The sequence below is a fragment of the Cydia pomonella genome, chromosome 11, assembly GCF_033807575.1.
Source record: "Cydia pomonella isolate Wapato2018A chromosome 11, ilCydPomo1, whole genome shotgun sequence".
NCBI classification, from domain to species: domain Eukaryota; kingdom Metazoa; phylum Arthropoda; class Insecta; order Lepidoptera; family Tortricidae; genus Cydia; species Cydia pomonella.
The window spans coordinates 8,983,010-9,006,911 of record NC_084713.1 but is presented as its reverse complement, the minus strand read 5'-3'; the positions used below and the strand labels follow the sequence as shown (position 1 = coordinate 9,006,911).

Sequence of the window (23,902 nt, the reverse complement as noted above, 5' to 3'; positions counted from 1 at the left end):
TTAGACCTGTAACCCCCCCCTCTCGGCTCAAGGGGGCTACGGCCGGGGACTTTTGATATGGAGTCAAAAAATGTGTTCCAAGCATTTCCTTCTATACCTTCTTATTGCTTGGCCTATAGGTAGGTAGATTAATAAATCTAAAATAAATATCTAGAGTCGGACCACGCTATGTTTTCATGCCAAGTGCTACGTCAATTATGGAGCTTATAGGGATTATGTTTGGCCTTACTGTGCGTACAAGTTAGCGTGGTCCAGTCAAAGTCGAAATCTATAATATTATAATTATATCATATGCTTGACTTGGTCGGTAATTATTATTTTTTGTTATGCAATATATTGTTGTACGATATATAGTTATATATTTACTCGAACAATCTATATTGACTAACTATACTAAAATATATAATATTACAAATTTTAAACTAAAATTAAACCTAGTAATAAAATAAAATCACCTACTATAAAATATATTTACCTACAAAAAAAAAATAATAATTGTACGAACTATTGATTAACAGATAGTTTGACCTTTATACTCGTAACAGATCAAAGTTTTTTTTCCGTAATGTAATGATTGACTCACGCTTGCCCTATTTCATAGGATTTTCTGTAATCAATGAGTAATAAACTATTTTTTGCATTTTTTTCATAATTTATACTGTGGTTTCGGACAGGGGTGGTCTATTTTTTTAAAGGCACGTACTTAGTTAACAGAGCCTTTAAATATTTAAATATGAGCATTATTTTAATGCCGTTACAGCTTTTGTTTATTTGAAGGCAAGTACCAATTATTTATTTGGCTACTTAATTATTATATTGGAGACTAATTGTTTAGCACATTTTAAAAAGAAAAAGACTATCTATTAACTTAAAAATGAAATTGTTTTAAAATATTCAGATAGCAAATTAAGGTAAATGCACATTTAGTAGATTTTTAATCATGGATGAAAGGCACCTTTCAGAAATGGTGCCTTTCACCCGGGTTGAACACTCTACTTTTCATTTCGAATAGGAGGAAAGTAAAATACACTTGCATTTAAAAAGAACACGGCTACGTATAAACTTCAGTTGTATTTTTTGAGTGTTCCTTCAAATAACAGTAAAGGTAAAAATATCGTTATTTGTGGAAACTAATCTTTTAATTACTTACCGTAAAAAAAAAGAAATAAAAGCGTACTTAGAAAGTTCAGTACTCTAGGGCAGAAACGTATTCTTTTCTGCACACTTTTTAGAACAACAACGACCCGTTTTCAGAGCATGAGAAATAAAAAAAATTGTATATCGACAATCATTACTTAAGCTGTTATATCAATATACAAAAAAAGAGTATAAAAAAGTCATTGTGGTCGTATAAACGTTGAACCCATGGGTAGAAAACTTAAGAGGAAAGGGGACGGCCGCTTCTCCATATAAACGTAGTCCCCATTTTCCTCTATGACATTGACATTATAAAAAATATTTTTATAACATTTGCGCATATTAAGCTACATATTATCAACCATATGACCACAAATATTAAAAATCATACGCTTTACAATATTATTTCAAGTTCCTTATTTAATATTTTGGTGGCTTGAATTCTCTGCCAGTTTTTTAGTAATATGATGCGTATATTTGGGGCTAATATACTCGTAAATTTTTGGGCCCCAAAATATGAATACACAGCCAAATTATATTATTATATGGCCAATAAACGTTCCCGTTTAATATTTTAGTTGCCCGGTTAATAATATGGCTTTTCTAAATATCTTCGATATCCGAAAAAAAAATAGAAATCCTCAGTATAAGCCAATGTTTGTTATTCTTTGGGGATCGTGTCGTGTACTATTGAACACCAAAAACATTTTTGAAAACATGACACTAAGTAAAGGGCGGACGCTTAGAACGAGTAATTTCGTACATTGTCCGACTCCGTTCCTCTATTGCACGCATCCCGCTGTGTCGTTGACTGCCGCCATTATGGGCGGGACAGCAATATAATTAACTAGTGTGCGATAGAGATAGAAACAGACAGGTAAATGTACGAAATTGTCCCTTCTTATCACTAGTTTTAAGGGTTCCGTACCTCAAAACGAAAAAAAAGGAACCCTTATAATCTTAAAAGTCCGTCCGTTTGTCAAGACCATTTATCTCGGGAACGCGTGGAGGTATTGAGTTGAAATTAAAACCATATACTCGAGTGTACAGTCTCTGGAAAGTGGAAGCTGTGAAAAAACCGAACAAGTTCACGTAAAAAAAGATTCGGCCGTTTATGCCGCAAAAACGTATATTTCGACACTCTAGGGAATCAAGATGTCGTTGACCTAGAACTATGAAATTTGGCAAGTAGGTAATATCGTCGTATACTACAAGTAACCTACAGGGAAAAATCGGAAAACTATAAATTTTTAATAATAAAAAATAAGGTTATTTATTTGTTTATATATATATATATATTTTTAATTCCGCTACCTAAAGGTTGTCTGGAAGAGATCGCTTTTTAGCGATAAGACCGCCTGTTGTTTACCTCTTCTTTATGTGTTGTATTATTTGTACTGTTTCTGTATTGAGGTGTGCAATAAAGTGTATTTGTATTGTATTGTATTGTAATTCTGAACTGAACCCTTGGTGGGCGAGTCCGATATACAATTATTGTCAGATTTATATTACTCAAATTGTAAAGTACCTACCTAAATTGATTTCTAAATCGTTTTCTTTTTACTTCTGGGTCATTCATTACAAAGATATAAATTAGATAAGTATCATCAGAGGTTCATTACGAAGATATAGATTAGATACCTATATAACTTGCAGACTGGATGACTCCAGTGTGATCGCTATCTTCCACTTAATTATCGCCAATCGAGATAGTCAAATAGGTACTTGGTTTGCATTAAAATTTAATCTTTAGTTCTAAATACAAGGCTTCCAAATACTGTCAAAAAATTCGACAGTACTGTTATGTATGATCTTTCAATATTTCAATTAAGTTCTATATTCAGTAGGACGGTACTACTTATAACCAACCACACACAGTGTCAGGTCTAGACAGGTATTCAATTTAGAACGGGTTCCATAAATTCGCGAAAGATAATAACAATAGACAGGCAGCGGACAGTTAGAAAAAGAGGACAGATACACCTACGTAAGTGTCGAAGAAACAGTTGTTTACTTAAGTAGGTCGGCTAATCTACCATTCGTTAGCTGTGCTATTTTCAGTCCTTCCCAAACCCATGGCGGAAGTCACAAGTAGGTATTGCGAAAAGACAGTGAACTAAGCGCTCTATTTGAGACGTGCGAAGTTAAATATCAACTTAGGTATATATTCAAGACATTAAACTATAATTATAGTGATTGTTCCACACTTTGTTTTAAAAGTCATACGACTCACTTTAATAAGTAGTTAATAAATAATTACATAGTAAGTAATTGGAGGTAAGACCTTTTGGAATTCATTATTTATGCCTATGTACTAGTACTACATAAGTAGTAGATACGCATACATAAATGTGGATACAATGTAACCAACATATCATGTTATGTTAGTTACATGATTACCTACATTGAAACTGATATGTAGAGCATCTTATATGTAGAGAGTGAGTGCATGACCTGTAGGTACATATATAAACTCGTGTCAAATTATCTACATACATAGGTACATGTGTAAATAAAGATAAGGTGGGTCAAATATCTTTGACACCAGTGTACTGGTTTGTACTAAATTACAGTATGTAATAACAACATACAGCACAAGTAGGTAGGTACCTATATGTAATCCTAAAGTTTGACACTGCATTGCATTAAAATCTCAACTAGGGAATATGCAGTCGACCGCTTTATGGAAACACCGAAGAGATACCAGTTTATGGAAACTTAATTTTGGAATAGAATACTTACTAAAAAGAACAAAAGTCAAAACAATATAATGTGGATGTATAGAGTCAGGCCAAGCTAACTTGGCAGCGATTTTGATAGCCCAGAGGGTGCAAGTGTTACTTTAAACGTCAAACTTCTTTGAATTTACTTATACTTAACACTTGCACCGTCTGGGCTATCAAACCCGCTGCCAACTTAGCTTGGTGTGACTACCTAATTTTTTTATATACGTACCCAGTACATAGTGCGTAGTAAGTACAGGAACATGTGATATTGCTGCTACACCAAACTTTTACGGACATGAAAAGAAGAATGAAAGAAGGTATATCATGTAACAAATACTCGTAATTTCCAGGTTAGGTCAGCCAGAGATTCTCAATACCTTTTTAGGGTTCCGTAGCCAAATGGCATAAAACGGAACCCTTATAGTTTCGCCATGTCCGTCTGTCTGAACCATAGGTCCAAAAAATATGAAAAAAATCGTGGAAGTAGAGCTTAAGAAAGACATTAAATGAAAACTATAGCAGACATGATCAGTTTAGCTGTTTTTGAGTTATCGCAAAAAGTTTTCCCTTCATAGTAAAAAGACTTACTTTAATTAGGTACTGATTATGCAAATTTGCCTATTTGTTTAACTCGGGTGAAAGGTACCGTTTCATCCCTTGGTTAACAATTTACTATACTTTAAGCTCCAGTTTAGCTTATTGTGACGGAAGAGTAACTACGGAACCCTACACTGAGCGTGGCCCGACATGTTCTTGGCCGGTTATTTATTTTATTACGTCGCTGTAGCAACTATAAGATTAGTAGATAGGTATATAAAAATATTGTAGGATCTTAGCTTTCAATATGTTTTATTCTGATAAGTATGTGCGGTAAAAATTAAACAGTAATATTAGGTTGTTAACTAAGGGATGAAAATAAATGATCCCTTTCACCCTAGTTAAACACTCTACTTTTCATGTTTCAATACGAGGAAAGTAAAATAAATGTGTTAAAAAAACACGAATAAGTATAAACTTTTACAGTATCTCTTTAGGTTCCTTTATATGAAATATTAACAATTTAGATCGTTATTTATGGAATGAGGAGTTAAATATCGGAATGGCAATTGTACCTACAATAAATCCATTTACAACCAAATTTTAACTGCTTGTCTTAAAAAAAACGTCGTTGGAAAGTAAAATGTTCTAGTGCAGAAACGTATTACTTTCTGTTCACACTTCATAGAACAACAATGACCCACTTTCAGAGCATTACAAATGAAAAAATAGTACAAATCCATAATGTCTAAAATTCCGTTAAATTTGCCTAACGATAGGTATGTAAACGTTAGAAAACCGAGTAAGTAAACCTTATAGGACACAATATAAGACAAATATGTAATAATGCTGTAATAAGTGTTCGTTAGGAGTCCATAGGGTACCGGTATCTAATCCCCTGAGCTCTTTCCGATACTAGTGTCTATCTTGTTGAAATGTATATCTGGGAGTCATGTGTAATGTGCAATCATGTGCATATCGTCAATCGTCATATTTCTGGACCTTTCTCCTTTAGTTACCTACCTACTCTATTAACGGCCCAACCCGATTAACACCAATTATTGTTACCATAAAATTAAAGGCAAAAAAATATACAATAACTGAAGTAAATTAAATACATTTTAGGTGAATTAAAAACCACTATATAGGTAACCTTTCCAAACCACAATGTGTTAGGCTAGAAGATGAGGCTATAAATCGTGTATAGGTACTATTTAACGATGCAGAAAAAAAACGTGAATGCTTTCTCTATTGTTTATTTTTACAAAACAAGCGGTAGACCGTACGCCAAAGCGTCGCGCAACCGATGGGCCGCGCCGGCGAATGCTCCGACGGTGTGCTTGAGACCACGCGGGCGCGGGCGCTGCCGAACGACAAGTTCCTGAGCTCGATCTCTTCACGGGACGGTGAGTGCGTCTTCTGCGTCGCCCAGCGCAGGGGCTTTGATAATCTGATGAAGAAGTGAGTGATAAGCAATACAGCTCTAGTGTCACTAGACGATAGGGTAAGACACAATCATAGAGCAAGAGCGACAAAGTAAATAACATATTGAGAAATAAAAATGCACAACATTTCGAGCGGACCAACAGTCATCGAGTCGATGATGTAGCGTTAATTACCCAGATAAAAGGTTACTCTCTTCCTCTTAAATACACACATTGCACAGTCATACCAATTTAAAAAGAATGCGTGCATAATAAAAATAACAATGCGATTCGATCTGACAAGCATAACATGCAATTGATTTCTTAATAATCTTATTAGTTGCTAGGTACTGATTTTATACGTAGGTAGTTAGGGAACCAATAATATCTAACTGTGCCTTGTTAGATAATATGTCCTTCTCACTAATGATAAGCAATTAAGAAAAACTAATAGTAGGTACTCATACTCTGAAAAATAATCCATATCTTCAAGCACATCCGGCATCTCTCTGCGATCGACGTCAGGGAACACTAAGCACAGGACTAGCATAGACACAGTAGTCGCGGCTTCTAGCAGCGCTAAAGTGACCTCATCTACCAGCTTGAGCATGGTGATGAGGTAGCCAATGATGGCGCCGAGCTGCCCGGCGGCGTGGCAGCAGCCGAGCAGGGTGGCGCGGATCTTGATGGCGAAGAGACGGGGCGTGATAGTCAGGGTCATGGCGTGCCCGTTTAGACTAGTAGCCAGGGCGAATGTATATAATATGCTGCATGTGGACTCCTGCAATTTTTTTAATTCTTTTGTATTAACTATAGGTACTTCTTGTTTCGTATGGCACTAGAACCGGGTTATTTAAATTACCAAATCTCTAAGCACTAGGGTTAGGTACATGGTTACGGTTGGCTGGACCTTTGAGATGAGACTTTTGTTTTATGTTCTTTGAAAAATATAACTAGAATTATACTGATTTAGACTGCCACTGTGGCTCCATGAAAAAAAAAAAACTCGTAAGAAGTTACCTGACGTAGGCTAAAATAAAGCCTACGTACAGGAGCTCTATTCGAATTTTTAATGGCAACTTATAATATATCAAGAAAACTGTACGCGTAAAGACGTCCTCGGCGAAATGTCAAGTTTTGGTCTTGGAAATGCATGAAATTAATTGTATTCACTGTTCATAGAAAGACGCAGTGACAGTGATAGGTACTGAACATAATAAGGACAAACCTATTATATATGACTGGCAACTGATATTTGCATAAGTCACTAGCTGTCAACAGACATAGTCGAATAGTACCTACTCTGCTTCTAATGAAAGCTAACTATAGTAATCGGATCAACTTACACCCTTACAAATAAGAGCGGCCACGCCGCTAACGCCTGCCAAGAAAACATGTATCATGAGCAAATGTCGCAGCTTGCACTTCAGCGATAAAAGTACCGTCAGGCACCCGATTATCCCAACCAAACATAATATTTTAAGCAGATAATAGTTGGTCTGTTCTCTCCTATACATGGTTGAGTAAATAATACTCCATGAGAAACAGTTCAGAGTCCAAAATAGTAACGCAACGAAGGCTAGAACTCTTGTGTTATGCGTGCTTAGTATAGGGATACAAGTTTGGTCCTCGTCGAGACAAAAATAAGCCTGCAATTTTTTAAAAGTATTGTAGTTAATTTTATTGAAACACGTAATAATTAATAGTTATTCAGAAGTTATTGTGCTAGATAGACTTACAGACGTACTCTTTGATTGACGGGCCTTATTTTGAAGTCACTGCAAAGTGAAACGTGGTTTTGTTTCGCAGCTTTGTAGATAGTTTTCTCGGCTTTCGTAATTTTCTTATTAAATAGTAGCCATTGCGGAGATTCTGGAGTCCATCTGAAATTGATTGACTATGTAAGCTCTAAGGAATGGGGGACAATCGAACTCAAAAGTGAGTTACCAATTACATGTTAGTTATACAGGGTGATTCAGGAGACGTGAGCAGGATCAACCCTACATATACAGTTAATATTACTGCATCGTTTAACATCGTAAGTTAGTTAAACCACCACATCTTTTTATTTATTTTTTACTATTTGTTAAATAAGAGTTTAAGTCTCTAATCATGGCCACCCTATAATGAGTAATTGATAAAGATACCCAACCTCTTTAACTGTAATGACAGCACTTAATAAAGAATAAAATAAATTGACATTTTTGGCATTGTCAACAGTCACGTTTGTTGATATTGTTGAATTCTGCAAAAAAAGTTCTTTAAAATCATGCCTCCGCCATATCATTATTCAAACATTGAAAGATGCGACATGGTAAGGCTTTACTACCAGACCAATAATACATACAGAGCAAAGGACTTATTCCATGAGCGTTACCCGAATTTGCCAGTGCCAACACATGGATTAATACTCTGGATGGTTCAAAATTTACGTGACTATGGGCAATTTATAGTGCTCACGCTCAAGCACGAGGTGGCCAGCATCGTGATTTAGAAAGGTTGGACAGACGAATTCTAAATTATTTTGCTCGAGACCCGCGGCGAAGTTTCCAGACGATACCATGTGTCTCAGTCATACGTTTGGCGGTTAATAAATGCTACGGGGCTTCACCCGTATCACTACCAACCGGTTCAAGATATGTCGCCAGATGATTTCCCCTTAAGAAGGCAGTTTTGTCAGTGGCTTTTGGAGAATGAACAAGCAAACATTCTTTGGACCGACGAGTCAACTTTTACGCGAATCGGACTTTTCAATGTTCACAATGAACACTACTGGAGTGTTATGAACCCCCATCTCACGCGACGGAATGCGTATCAAACACGCTTCAGTCTCAACGTTTGGGCTGGAATAGTGAACAATACCATCATTGGACCTCATTTTATTGAAGGACGACTTAATGGTGCTGCTTATTTGGACATTTTAAGAGACATGATTCCGATCCTTTTGGACGATGTACCATTGCAATATCGTCAACATTTATATTATCAGCACGACGGGGCACCGGCACATTATGAACATCGTGTCCGTGATTATTTGAACGATCATTTTCCGAATCGATGGATTGGACGCGGTGGGCCAGTCCCTTGGCCACCGCGTAGCCCTGATCTAACTCCACTAGATTTTTTTCTTTGGGGTGAGATCAAACAACATGTTTACGAACGCGAAAGTGCCACCGTGCAGGAACTACGGCAACGCATTATTACAGCTTTTGACACGGTCAAAGCAAACAATTTTGCTCTAGAGAGACAAAAAAATCATCACAGGCGACGGGCGGGATTCTGTTTACAACAAGGCGGCTCACATTTTGAGCAACTTTTAAAGTATCAATAATTATTTGTAATTACGTAAAATAGGTAATAATTTTCACTAGAAAGAAGTTTCTTTTAATTTTGTTTCAATGTTTTATACAGTTTTATTGTTTGATTTTACAATTAAAAAATTTGCCATGCGATTTTCATACGTTTATTTATTTTAAGTAATGTTGCACTAGGTATGAATTACATACTTAAGGAAGATACGATGTTCCCAAAGTAAGTAGACTCCTCAGATGACATACGACATTTCAAAAGTAACTAGCCCGACGTGTTATCTGCTGACAATTTGATTTGGCTAGACAAATGAGAACCGGTACTTGACTGAAGTATTCTAATTGTAGAGTGACCAAACTTAACGTGCAAAATTAAAAAAAACTTTGTTTTTTTAACACTTCAAAAAAAAAAAACTTACTCACACTAATACTAGTATGAGAGATTAGCTTTTGTTGAATTGAATCCGTAGGGTTGATCCTGCTCACAACTCCTGAATCACCCTGTAGATGTAGCCTCGGTGTAGTACTGTATTTTTTTATATGGATATATTTTTTGACATTTTTTGATTGAGTTTCATAAGCGCATTGTAATACGCCAACTTGAAAATTATCTTTATCTTTAACGAACATCGAACATCAATAGAAAAACACACAGTAGTTATGTACAGTTGATACTATATAAAATTATAATTATATATCAGTTGGGTTGGGTATGAACTCAGTTTTATTCTACTTTTCTACACACATATTATAACCAACTCACAGTTTCTGATCCTAGATGGAGAAGAGCTCAGGGTGCTTAGCCTGCGCTCTATTAATTTAATGATACTTAGGTATAAAATATACCTAAAAATCTCGATTACCAAACCAAGTTTCGAAGGGACATAGATTCAGTTTTCTTGATAGCCATTGAGACCATACTGCACATTTGCCCGTTTGTGTCTTACAGTAGTAGGTACAAATACCTCAAAATCACGATGAGCAGTAGATCATAGAAGCAGGCGATGAAGGTGAAAGACTCAGAGTTGCCGATGGCGCGGGCCAGCGGAACCATGCACACGGCCGCGAGCAGCCGCGGCGATGCCACTATCATACTTAACCACGAGCGCCATCTGTTGCTCGCGATCTCGCAAACTACCGAAAAAATAAGTTTTCATCAATTTTCACACGGATCTTTAATTGAGAATCCAAATAATACGAATGCCGGTGGTTCTAAATGGGCACCGAAATGGTGCAATCTCACTGGGTCATTCGCTGCGTGAATGTCGATAAAGTGATAATGGCTCATGGGAGCCTGGGGTCTGTTTGACAACTAATCCCCAGAATTGGCGTAGGCACTAGTTTTTACGAAGGCAACTGCCATCTGACCTTCCAACCCAGAGGGTAAACTAGGCCTTATGGGGTTAGTCCGATTTCCTCAGCACGATGTTTTCCTTCACCGAAAAGCGACTGGTAAATATGAAATGATATTAATGATTAGTAATTAGTTGCTAAAAACTCATTGGTACGAACCGGGGTTTGAACCCGCGACTTCCGAATTGAAAGTCGCACGCTCTTACCGCTAGGCCACAGCGCCAGAGAGCATAATAATATATATTTTGTTATGATCGTATAGACATTTAGATCCTTAATTTAAGTTCCGTGTGGAATAAGTAGGTCTTTTTGGTGTATGGGATACGGGAAAAAGATTGGCTGTTGCTTAATAGAAATCGTGCTGTTTAACTTAAAAGCTTTTCTTCTTCATAATTTCCTATATTTAATTTCAAATGTTATCGATACAGTCAAAATAGATTGAATATTTACTTACTCAAAATTAGTCCCATGAAATTATTAGCACTACCGAGTAGAGATCTTATGAAAACTAACAATCTGAACCAACTTTCAGAGTCGCAAACTATGATTGATATTCTCAATACTAAGTTAGTATATACATCTAATACCATTGCCTTTTTTCGACCGAAGCTGAAATCAAACAAATGAAAAAGTTTCAAATGAAGTATTTAAAATAAAAACAATAAATTTTGGGGGTTCCCCATACTTAGAACTGAAAGTCAAATTTTTTTTTCATCAAACCCATACGTGTGGGGTCCCCATAGGTCTTCAAAAATGATATGGAGGTTTCTAATATATTTTTTTTCTAAACTGAATAGTTTGCGCGAGAGACACTTCCAAAGTGGTAAAATGTATGTGTCCCCCCCCCCTGTAACTTTTAAAATAACAGAATAATAAAACTAAAAAAAAAAATATGATATACATTACCATGCAAACTTCCACCGAAAATTTGAACGAGATCTAGTAAGTAGTTTTTTTTATACGTCATAAATGGTACGGAACCCTTCATGGGCGAGTCCGACGCGCACTTGGCCGCTTTTTTATTTTGCTTTTAATAGCTGGATATGAAGCCTGTTTCAGGAAGTTATGTTTGGAAAGTGGCGGTAAGGAATCGTTTAGTTTATAGTAACTGTAGTATTTATTTTTAACGGAACCATTAACTACTGTTATATGGAAAATATTTATGTTATCAGATTTACCTGTCTGAAATCAGACCAAAGACAACATATCCAAACATGACTCCCAAACGACAAATCATCGCTGCTGACAGGAACTTCCACTCTTGATCGCAAGCCATTATCCACTGAATAACAACACACAAAAATGTAGTTCATATATACCGTAGACTTTATAAAACATGCGCTTTTAGAAAGCAACCCTTTTGTTAGGAATCTGAAAAGTAGGAAGTTAGGTATCGTCTAAGCCTAAGCTATAACAAATCATAATCACTTACGTTTTTCTTCAGCCAAAATAATCCCAATACTTTTACATGCCACAACTGGCAGCGAATTTCTTCACTACTATTTTTAGAAATTACATGACACTGTCTGGAGTCGTTAGTCGCATAAAAGCCCTGAGGCGGCGTGCATATTATGTTGGTTGACTGCTTGAGAAGAAACATGTCTTCGTACTGGTTGAACATGTTAGATGCCATGAGGGCAGTAGACACGATGGTCACTATCCACTGCCATGCCCCGATTTGACCCAGAACGTCGGTCGTCACATCCTCGTATATGGACCCGATTCTAAAATTATAATAGAAAAGTAGAGTTCAATCACAATATCTACAGGCTACTTAAATATTTTCAAGATTTTACATAGACATTTGTCAATGAAGTCTCGTCCTTTCTGTGCCTACTAGATAAAAACGTAAACAGTTTCGATTTGAATGAAGGATACATTTAATATTAAATAACCTGTGACTATAATTAAATCATTTTGTATAAGTGGTCGCTTATTAGAATAAGGATAAGTAATTAACTACATTATTTCGAGGTAACTGAGTTTAGATTTTAGTGTTCTGTGTACTTCGTTCGTTTCAATTTTATAAAAATGAAGTTCCTTCTTTTGTGACAAAAATCGTATTCTTACCTACTTATACACAAATTAGGATCACAACACATTTGAGGTAAGCACATGCATGTTGGTTTTATGTTAAACATTAATCCATAAGCAATTTAGTCCAAAAACTAAGTCCATTTCTTCTATAGTATAAATAAACCCGCCTGAATTATGCCAGAGTGGAAAGTGTACTATGTGTTCAGGTTCAGTAAGATTTTTTGGTCAGGACACTATTGTCTAAGTATATAGATACTTAGTTCTTATGTAATTTGGGGCTAGTTTGTTGTTGGTATGTGTAAATACTTTGCAATATCTATTTGGCAATTACTTACATATGTGACAATATAATATGCGGGTACCTAGTTTAATTAGAGTTACACGTTGTACAATACCTACATCACGTTGCCAAACATCTTCGTGAGTATCGAATATATATGCTAATTTACGAATTTGCTGTGTCTTATATAAATACATACACGTAGATTATAAGTGTAAATTGCATAACAAATTACGTTATTAAGGACCAATAATTAGATTTAAAGTTAACTGACTCCATTCTGTTACGAATTTTAACCATGTGAATTGTATTTATTTTATTTTATTCGGAAAACCAACAGCTTAAGTAAACTAAAACTAGGTTAACATAAATATGTATCGGAGAAGCCAATTACAGGTTTCCACAGACAGGATACAAAGGTAGGCATATTACAGGCTAGCACAAATTAAAGACATTACAAACGCCAAAACATGCTATGAGAAAAGAATGAAGTAATTTGTTTCTTATTAAAAATTAAACTAAACCTATGCTCATGTTCTGCAGGTAGGGGAGCAAAGAAACTAGACGCCATGCGGTTTTTAATTATTGCAGGTTTCATTAGATGTAAATCCAGTTGATCGTTGCTATGACATAGTTCATTCATTGACCTCGGAGCTCGGACAAAGTATGAATTTTGACGATAGTTTGTTTTGGTCGGTGGAAGTGACAATGGTCGGTAGTGTCTAGAGGAAGCTCTGGGGATACGAAAATTAATATTCATAATCAGTTATTGTACTTAATCTATAGGGTATACCTATATTAAATAAATTAGAAAAGCAAACCTATACATCTACTAGATAATTATTAATTACTGGAGACAGGCAATATCAGTTGTCACAACAGCCTGCCTGCTTATTAAATAATAATAATAGTATAAATTTATAGCCTTCGCTAACACTGTTTCATGTATGTAACTTACATAGAAACTGTTTAATGGTCGTAACGTAACACTCGTAACACAATGAATCAATTAAGACTAATTACAGGTGCATTTTTTGCATTCATTTTTCTATAACCACTTTGTAATTAAATTACAGTATGATACATTAATAACGGACATGTTGACTCGAATTTTACCTTATAATCTATCATTCACAAAATATTTTGTCTCGATTTATTACCTTCCTTGTATCATTACAAATGTACAACATTTCAATAAAAATAATTCAATAAATTGTGTTTATAAATAAATATACGTCGCCATGTATAGGGCATTAGGGCCATCGTTTTTAGGTTCAAAAAATGTTTAAGAATGTATCTCATTTCATATATGATACTCCCAAAAATATAGTTTACTATTGTTATTACTAATTAATCGTCATATTTTAAATAAGTTTTATTCTAATAGCACCTATTCGTAATTAAAGGTTAGAAGTAAACAGCCGATTCGTTCAATAACCTTTGGTTTAGACGCACCACACACGAGCTAAAATTAAGCACCAGAAAGGATGGAAGATTCCATACAAAATTTCCTTGAATAAATATTCCGCCCATTCTGGTGCTTAAGAGGTGTCTAATTTCAACGATTCCGTAAGAAAGTGCTGAATCGTACACCTGAACAGATGACACACCAGAAAAGTGACTGAAAAAATATTTTTAGGTTTTAAGATTACTACTGTATGCAACGTATGTAATGGGCCTTAGGTAGTTGCCTCAAAATACATGATATTGGATTTGTTTTTATTTTAGCTACCTAGTATGCCCCGCCTTAGAGCTATCTCACAGCGTCTGATTTAAAATCTGTCAAGCCATTTCTGCAGTAGAAAAAAAATGCAAAAAATGTAGACGGGAATGATAACCCATCCATAGAAAATTTTAATTTCGCGATAAATAAAATTTGGATTTCGGATGATCCTGCGAGAAAGGCAGCTGCTAGAGCGCTCTATGTCATCAACTATTGCTATTTGGGTGTTTTTGAAAAATAAAATTTAATCAACGCATAAATAAATACAAAAAGTCACACTTTACTTTTGTGACCGTAGTGAACTTCGGATATCGGATCGGAAAATGTGAAAACACTCTTATTATGAATAACATCACTGAAACCTTGAGCAGTTGGCGTTGTGAATGGTCGCTAATGACGTGAATCTTTTTGTTTTATGACGCTACAAATATGAGACAATAATAATATATTTATTATGCTACAGCGCCAAAATTCTACGGATTAATTCCTACTGGCACATCCATCTTTTTAATGTCTCACATCCGGTTTATCTCTTTTATTGTCCTTTAAGAGGAATTCCTAGTGGTGATTTTTCCATACAAACGCTCTCGACTATTTCCTCCCTGGATTTTGAACCTAGAGCAATGATTTTTTCAAATAAGATCAATATCATCAATATCTGTGCCGCTATGTTTTGCTTTTTTGGATTATTTTATTTTGAAGAAACTTACAGCGCCTCAAAAATCGCAAAAACGGCTCAATTGAATTGGCTGTAAAAAAAGGCACAGTATACAAATATGACAATAAATATCCAAAAAATCAAAACATAGCGGCATAGATTATTTCTTCCTCTTGCAATTTCCAAAATTTCATAATGATTGGTTGCGTTTTGGAGGAGGAAACAGTCGAGAGCGAAACGTCGATTTTTGAGTTTTTTGCGAGTGAATTTTAGTCCGAGCTGCAGTTGTCCTTATCGCACGAATTGGAGGCGGAGACAGTTTATAAATATACGTACACAGAAGGATTAGTGATGGGCATAACATCCTTATTAGGCATTGCAGAACCGGTACTGTTTTAAAGAACCGGGATTTTCGGTACTGGTGGAAATAGGAACAGGGATTTCCCGGTACTATCGGAACTGGTCTAATTATTTCATTATTTTAAATAAAACGACAGCATTTTGCGAATTTAATAATCAATTAATCACAATTTCTTTTACTACGTATAATCACAATAAACAAGGCAATTTTTTTTAGAAATACTTATAGTATTTTACATTGCTCACACTTGTGCGTCACAAGTAAAAGATAACTACTTTGATGTTTGCCACTAGATAGCAAAAATGAAATTACATTAACGAGGGGATTTATATATAAGTATCGCAATCGTATTGTATAATCCACCGTATTACAATACGGCTAGCCGATATCAAAATAAGGGCCATTTTGAAATGCGGCGGTTCAACGATTAAGGTAGGTGTTGGGTAAATACCGGATGCGGGTGAAGAACGTAGGACATTCATGTCTCCCTAATTTGGCTTTATTTTTTTAATGTTGGCAACATTGTGTAAGATGCCATTTCATTGCGCCTCGACTGCCAGTGTCCCCGCGTCGCTCAGGGCGTCGGGCTTGTGCTATGCGCAATCACAGGGAGCAAGATATTTTCGCAATTTTTTTCTTCTATCCGATCTTCGCCCTGTAATTTATTTTACGTATTGTGACGAAACTGTTTTTGTTTTAATGTATAATTTCTTTTTCGATATTTTTTATATAACTATCCAATCAAAACAGACCTAGGACTGCTGCAGACCGATATCCGATCTTGACCCTTCCAGGTAAAGATCCGAGAGAAACAACCCGATCTTTACCTATTTAAAAAACAGCAGTGATTGTCAAACTTTAAATTTTCTTCATTTTACCTACTGACCTACTTAATTATCACATTTATTGTTTTCTTGATCACACTTTCGTACCATTATTTTTATCCAGTACCACTACCAACGCGACGGTAAATCAAAAGGAAGAGATTTTGGGAGTCTATTTTGTATGTATGTATATTGTATGTGTATGTACAGCTACTTACGGACAATGTCATTTTTTTAATTTCCGCAACTCAAAGGTAGCCTGGAAGAGATCGCTTTTTAGCGATAAGACCGCATGTTGTTTACCTGTGCTTATGTTTCTGTTTTCTTTTGTATTGTTTTCTTTTATTGAGGTGTGCATTAAAGAGTATTTATATTGTATAGGGATGATGATACATGTTGAATTTTATAACAAAATCGAGTAAAATAGATAGCAAATGAGCAATTTTTTGCAATAAAGTACCTACACATACAGATGCATATGTAGATGTGCACGCATACATACATAACTAGTTTCGGATACAAAATAGAGATAGGGCTTCGAAATTAGTTTCCTTAAAATGCTTCAAGAGGGCTCCCTTTTCCTATATATTTACTTTACTCTTTACATACGATCCTTACATTTTATAAAAAAAAAGATTGTATATCAACTATATATATAATTTCAAAATTATACCAATGAAATCGCAATTTTACTTATTTTCCATACTTCAAGATGGGCTCTCACTGACTTTGACCTTTTTAAAGAATTACTTAGTCTTTTTGATTTCTAAGTTTGATTCTTATTTTTTTGGCGACCTTCATTAAAAGCGGCCAAGTGCGAGTCGGACTCGCGCATGAAGGGTTCCGTACAATTTAAGACGTATTAAAAATAAATCTTCTTACTAGATCTTGTTCAACATTTTACCACTTTGGACACACATTTTACCACTTTGGAAGTGTCTCTCGCGCAAACTATTCAGTTTAGAAAAAAATGATATTAGGAACCTAACTATCATTTTTGAAGACCTATCCATACATACCTTACACGTATATGTTTGATGAAAAAAATTTTTTTTTAATTTTATGACGTATTAAAAAAAAAACTACTCACTAGATCTCGTTCAAAACAATTTTCGGTGGAAGTTTGCATGGTAATGTATATCATATATTTTTTTTAGATTTTTCATTCTGTTATTTTAGAAGTTACAGGGGGGGGGACACACTTTTTTTCACTTTGGAAGGTTCTCTCGCACAAACTATTCAGTTTAGAAAAAAATTATATTAGAAACATTAATATCATTTTTGAAGACCTATCCATAGATACCCCACACGTATGGGTATGATGAAAAAAAATTTTTTTTTTTAATTTCATGACGTATTAAAAAAAAACTACTTACTAGATCTCGTTCAAACCAATTTTCGGTGGAAGTTTACATGGCAATGTATATCATATATTTTTTTTAGATTTTTCATTCTGTTATTTTAGAAGTTACGGGGGGGGGGGACACACTTTTTTTCACTTTGGAAGGTTCTCTCGCGCAAACTATTCAGTTTAGAAAAAAATGATATTAATTAGAAACATTAATGTCATTTTTGAAGACCTATCCATAAATACCCCACACGTATGGGTATGATGAAAAAATTTTTTTTTTTTTAAGTTCATAACGTATTAAAAAAAAACTACTTACTAGATCTCGTTCAAACCAATTTTCGGTGAAAGTTTACATGGCAATGTATATCATATATTTTTTTAGATTTTTCATTCTGTTATTTTAGAAGTTACGGGGGGGGGGGGGACACACATTTTACCACTTTGGAAGTGTCTCTCGCGCAAACTATTCATTTTAGAAAAAAATGATATTAGAAACCTCAATATCATTTTTGAAGACCTATCCATAGATACCCCACACGTATGGGTTTGATGAAAAAAGATTTTTTGAGTTTCAGTTCTAAGTATGGGGAACCCCCAAAATTTATTGTTTTTTTTTCTATTTTTGTGTAAACATCCTAATGCGGTTCATAGAATACATCTACTTACCAAGTTTGAACAGTACAGATCTTATAGTTTCGGAAAAAAGTGGCTGTGACAGAATCGGACAGACAGACGGACATGACGAATCTATAAGGGTTCCGTTTTTTGCCATTTGGCTACGGAACCCTAAAAAAATGACTGCACGATTATTTTTTTATTTCGATTTTTTTCCCTCCTACTTAAGCACGTAATATCTTCCAGTACATTCCTTTCAATAAACAATACATTTACACTTTCACTAAACCTGTACAGTTCACGAGATCTTAAATTGTCAAAACTTCGAAACCTATCTATTATTTTAGTCGTTTTTCTTATTTTATTACTTCGGGTAAACCTTACAATAAGAGGTTTCTTAGCACATTGCTTACATATCTAATTGCCTTATATTAGGTATCAAAGTTTGAGAGCCACAATTTCCTTCTGACATAGGTATCAAAGTTTGAGAGCCACAATTTTACCAATTTTTGTATCAGGGTTAAGATCGGATTCAAAAATACCAATTAAAAACTTTCGATGACAACTTTTAAGTTTGTAATTGGTGGCTGCAATTTATATACATTCGAGAAGGGTAGAAACCGGACCTATTTTTTTGTGATATCTTATTCTCTTTCCATTAGAAGCAACTTTTTTTCACCATCCTATGTTCTCCCTTGATGGCAAAACACTCGTTACCCTAAAAAAAAGTATGTCTCATCTTTACACAGGTACAAAACTGAAACCGTTCTATATTGAAGATTACCAAAATTCAGGCCGAATCTACGGTTATTATTTAACGATTTGCTCCGTACTTCAAGAATCTATCATGTGCTGAGATCTTGAAAAAACGTTTTTTCACGAGTTCTCTCAATTGGTCCCAAAATTGTCCGGCATTATCCCAACATACTTTACTCAGATTGTCATTGCGATACGTTCTTCAATAAGGCGACCCAAGTTTAGCCCCATCGTACTACAAGTTAAATAGATTGTAGTTTAACCATATATTTATACCTACTTACAAAATTTCACAACACACCATGATCACACCCAACTTACTGTCACGGATAGGTACAGTCAAGTGTAAAAATATGGGTGTACACATCTTACTCAAAAATATGTCTCATAGCATCTTATACCAGTGTAATAAGAGCGTAGTACCATATTTATGAGAAGATTCTTTCGATACATATTTTTGCACTTGACTGTACGACGACGACCGAAGCAGGGACATCATTCTTTTTTGCAGTTTTTACCTATATGGTAATTAATAGACACAGTATAATATAAAAATGAAAAACAATATTATGTGATCAAAATATGAGATCTGTGATATGAGACCAAAAACAACTTGCTTCGGGCAGCGCAGGATGAATTCCGTCCGGCTCGCGGGCGACGTCGACATGTCGACGCAACGGCGCGCAATGAGTGAGCGCTCACGTCTCGCGTCTGTGTGTGCGCACTCACACTTAGATAGCTTCCGCTCCCGCCCACCGCAGCGCGACAGAAACATAGCTTCAAAAATTCGAGATTTGAAAAGTTGCTCAGCTAGGAATTGCTCTTAATAAATTGGCATGTGAAACGATTAGCGATTAAAGTTTTAATTAATCGTTTATGCACATTAAACCTGTGCATTGCGTAATATAGAAAATGCCATTTAAATTTAATTTGCCGACAAAGGGACTTTTCAATTAAGTTTTCGTCTAATATACGTAACATACACACTATTGAAAAGCAAATTGTAAACAGTGCCCTTTTGCTGGCGTTTCTGCCCTTGGAATTACATAATTATGAAATAAGGTAAATAATCATTTACTTACTCAAAGATAAGGGAAAAAAATGTACACGTCGGCATTAATGTAGGTATTTGATTAAATATTTCATTTGTTACCCATTAATTGACATCGATCTTGAAACAGTGAACTTATTACATTACATGGATTACACATACAATGATTGTATATGTATAAAAATTAAGATTTTTTATTATTATTTATTTTGTCGCTTTAAGAGGATATATCAGCTGAGCATCTTCTCAGATTTGGGATTTTTAGATAAATATCGCCGCCGCGCTGACGGGGACGGTTTTTAAAATTAGTGCGATAAGGACAACTGGAGTTCAAAATCCTGAGTAAAAATCTCAGAAATCGAGGTTTTGATCTCAACATTTTCCTCCTCCAAAACTTAACCCATCGTAATGAAATTTTCGGAACGGAATTATCTGTGTCTGAGCGTTTTGATTTTTGCGTTTATTATTGCTAATTTTGTATGCCTATTTAAGGCGTATTTATTTGGCCGTGTTTAGCGCTAGGTAACCTAGTTATTTCTTATAAAAACAAGAATATCGAAAAAGCAAAACGTACAGAGACAGATACTGGTAATATTGAACTCATATATAATAATAATAATAATAATAAGGAAGGCGGTGATCTTGGACACGGCGCGGATAGTGCGGCGGTTCCTCTCTCTGCAGCCCTGACCACCGGCAGCTTGGGCCCTGCCCCGCTGCTGGCGGCACACTAGGTTAAGTTTTTTACAATGTGTTTATATGTGTTTTGTATAGTATTTTTTGATGTATTTTTATATTTTACTTTTATATCCATATTGTAAAAAACATAACCTAAGAAGAAAGAGAAATAAAGATAATAATAATAATATTCTTTATTGTGCACAACGAAAACATGATTAAATACAGTAATTAACATAAAAAAAAAACTAAGCAACAACAGGCGGTCATATATGTTATTAATCTAGGGCCAAAATCCGGAGAGGAAAATGTCGAGAACGTTTGTATGAAGAAATGACCACTAATGTATCCTCTTAACGGTTTCAGACGGTTTGGTGCAACCGATCCTAAGTGACGTTTGCCATTCACGCTCTAGCCTGTACGGGCCCCCACGTGCCTGGCTTGCATTGCAATATTGCATGCATTATACAGTCTAGGACCTTGTGGGGAGCCACCCGCCTTTTCGCCCCAATCCGACCCTGTACGGTTTTGGCTACCAAAAGTCCAATAAAATAGACATGCTGCAGGTGTGGAGAGCCACGAAGGCCCTTTACGCCCAGTCCTGCCCTGTTCAATTGTCATCTTGGCTACGGCCCGTGTGTTATAAATCCAATAAAATAGACAAACATGTAGTTCGCCAGTCCTGCAAAACGTATTTGACTATAATACAAATAGTTTATTGAAAAAGGATTGTACAGTGGTTGCTCTTAAAGAATAACGGCCTGTTTCACAATGTCCAAGGTCCAAGTAAAGTATTGGATAGCTTTAACTAATAACTTAACTGCCAGATAAAACTACGTTAAGTTGTTAAGTATAGCAGTTAAGTTTATTTGAAGATTGTGAAACGCCAACGATGACTTTATTCGTCAGATAAGTGGCATGTAGTTTATGTCATGCAAAAAAGACAATATTAATTATTTACTAAATTATGAGTAGTACACAATAAAAGTCTTATCACCTTAAAATAATAAGTAGGTTTTTAAATATTAAATATAAAAGTTCAGTGGGTAATTATTTTACGACTATAAGTAAGTTCTCTGTGTCATCGCACGTGTAATAATAATATTGATCCGACTTTTATTCTTTACTCCTAACCTATGTCATTATTAAATTAATATTTATTGTTTTATGTTTAAATTGCAAATCTTTTCCAAATTTGTGCCTTTTTTGTATTAATCTAGTGTAATGATTTATTTGTAGCAGTAATATTTTTGACAACGTATGCCTAATACTAATAAATGAATATGAATATATTGTTAGGAACCCGCTATGACATACCTAGGACTTCGCGTTTTGTCATTCAGCATTGGTATTTACTATTTTACATGCGTCTTGTTTGATGTCTGAATGGATGCGTGACAAACACAGCCGTGACTTCAGTCAACAACCATTACAATATCCTCATGGCATATCAATTACACAATATCTGGGTGACCGAGCTTTGCTCGGAAAATATATAAAAACTCAAAAATGCTCGTTTTCCCAGATAAAAGACCTAGATCTAGATTTCTCGACTTTTTGCCCCTGAAAACACCCATACAGCAAATATCATCGAAATCGTTAGAGCCGTTTCCGAGATCCCCAAAGTAAATAAATAAATAAATATATATTTATATATATACATATCAGAATTATACAAGAATTGCTCCTTTAAAGGTATAAGATAGATAAAAGATTTAGAGAGACTTAGGTATATTATTGATTTTCAATCAAAACTTACGTTATTATTTTAACAATTAAACAAGCCAGGAAATTATAAAAATACTAATTAAAAATCGTTGTTAAGTGACACATCTTTAGTTGATATGAGAATTAGATAAAATTTGATTTAAAAATGTGTTTTTTTCTAATAAGAGTCCTATAAGAATTGTACTAATGGCAGTAATGGCATTACGCAATAGTGCGACAAGGTCCTGATCATACTGTCGTTCCACATATGGTCTAGTTATAGTAGTTAAACAGTCATAAACAAATAATATATTGAGAACACAAGTAGTCGTTGTTTAACACATTTGTAAAGTAAATAAAAACGACCTATAGGAGAAAAACCTTCACAGGTAACAATATCATAACCTCATACTCATACCGAGATTAGGCGCTAATTGTATTACTGTCCCGTAAAACTGCGTGTCTTATCGGAATCAGTTACAAATTATGTATACCATCCGGTGTACGGGTTGTTTTAAACGTCAAACTTCTATGAAATTGTGACGTTTACTTAACATTTGCACCGTCTGGGCTATCAAAATCGCTGCCAACTTATCTTGGTCTGACTCTAAGTGCATTGCGAATACTAAAATGCGCTGAGATTTTTTTTACTAAATGCTTAATTAATCGAAAGCTATTTCTCTTCGACACGTAGAGTTATTTTGATTTATCTTGTGATTTTGTCACAGCAATGTATATGTCTATTTCAACTAGATTTTTCTTAAAACATTTTCTTGTGTCAATTTGTTTTTGACATCGCCATTGTTCGACTCCATTCCGATTGATCGGCTGCCATTAAAACAAGTAAATTTACTAGCTGCGCTAATCCTTAAGTAGCTCTTACTATTTCATCATCAAAGTTTAAGGTCCAAACAATTTCTTAAATGTTCGGATTGAAGATAGACGTGTGGTAGTATAGTGAAAGATGTTCTAGTAGTACGTGGACTCACAAAATTATTTAGAGGTGGACAGGGCAGGCGTAGCTAATTTTTATGTCATAAGTCCGTGGAATTGTGACGTGCTCTACTTCCGCTTGAACACGGCTTGCATGATACACATTTTCAGCTAAGTAAACAGAAAAAGCTTGGATTCGATAACGAAACTGTAACAGTTTACTCTAAAAAATTGATCGATCACTAAGTGTAATACATAGTTATATATATAAGTACATCACAAAAATCATAGTTGATAATGTTCTGATGGGCGGTACCTGTAAAGAAGGGCAACACGGTGCAGTTTTATAAAGTCGGTAGGTACTTAGTAAATCCTATGTTTGAAATGTCTTATTAATTTTCGCGGTTACAAATATATTATTAAATACCAGTAAAATAACATTG

General features: G+C 35.1%; 2 protein-coding genes across 2 annotated transcripts in view; both read right to left on the bottom strand.

The window, feature by feature from the left end:
* Nucleotides 1–23,902, bottom strand: part of LOC133522773 (uncharacterized) — a 195,338-nt gene that overhangs the window by 58,281 nt on the left and 113,155 nt on the right. The window lies entirely within an intron of this gene.
* On the bottom strand, nucleotides 5,641–12,678 carry LOC133522767 (solute carrier family 22 member 4-like). The gene is made up of 9 exons (XM_061858213.1): nucleotides 12,282–12,678; nucleotides 11,918–12,209; nucleotides 11,664–11,767; nucleotides 10,940–11,094; nucleotides 10,098–10,266; nucleotides 7,572–7,707; nucleotides 7,171–7,473; nucleotides 6,292–6,605; nucleotides 5,641–5,850 (listed from the first exon to the last, which is right to left on the bottom strand). The coding sequence occupies exons 1-9, from the start codon at nucleotides 12,287–12,289 to the stop codon at nucleotides 5,649–5,651; spliced, it is 1,683 nt and encodes a 560-aa protein (XP_061714197.1). The 5' UTR covers nucleotides 12,290–12,678; the 3' UTR covers nucleotides 5,641–5,648.

What these genes read in the sequence shown, in the direction of transcription:
- LOC133522767 (XM_061858213.1), bottom strand. An exon ending in CTGCTCATCGTGATTTTGAG is followed by an intron (nt 7,708 to 10,097) that starts GTATTTGTACCT and finishes AATCAATTTCAG; the next exon opens with ATGGACTCCAGAATCTCCGC. An exon ending in TAAGGCCCGTCAATCAAAGA is followed by an intron (nt 7,474 to 7,571) that starts GTACGTCTGTAA and finishes AAAAAATTGCAG; the next exon opens with GCTTATTTTTGTCTCGACGA.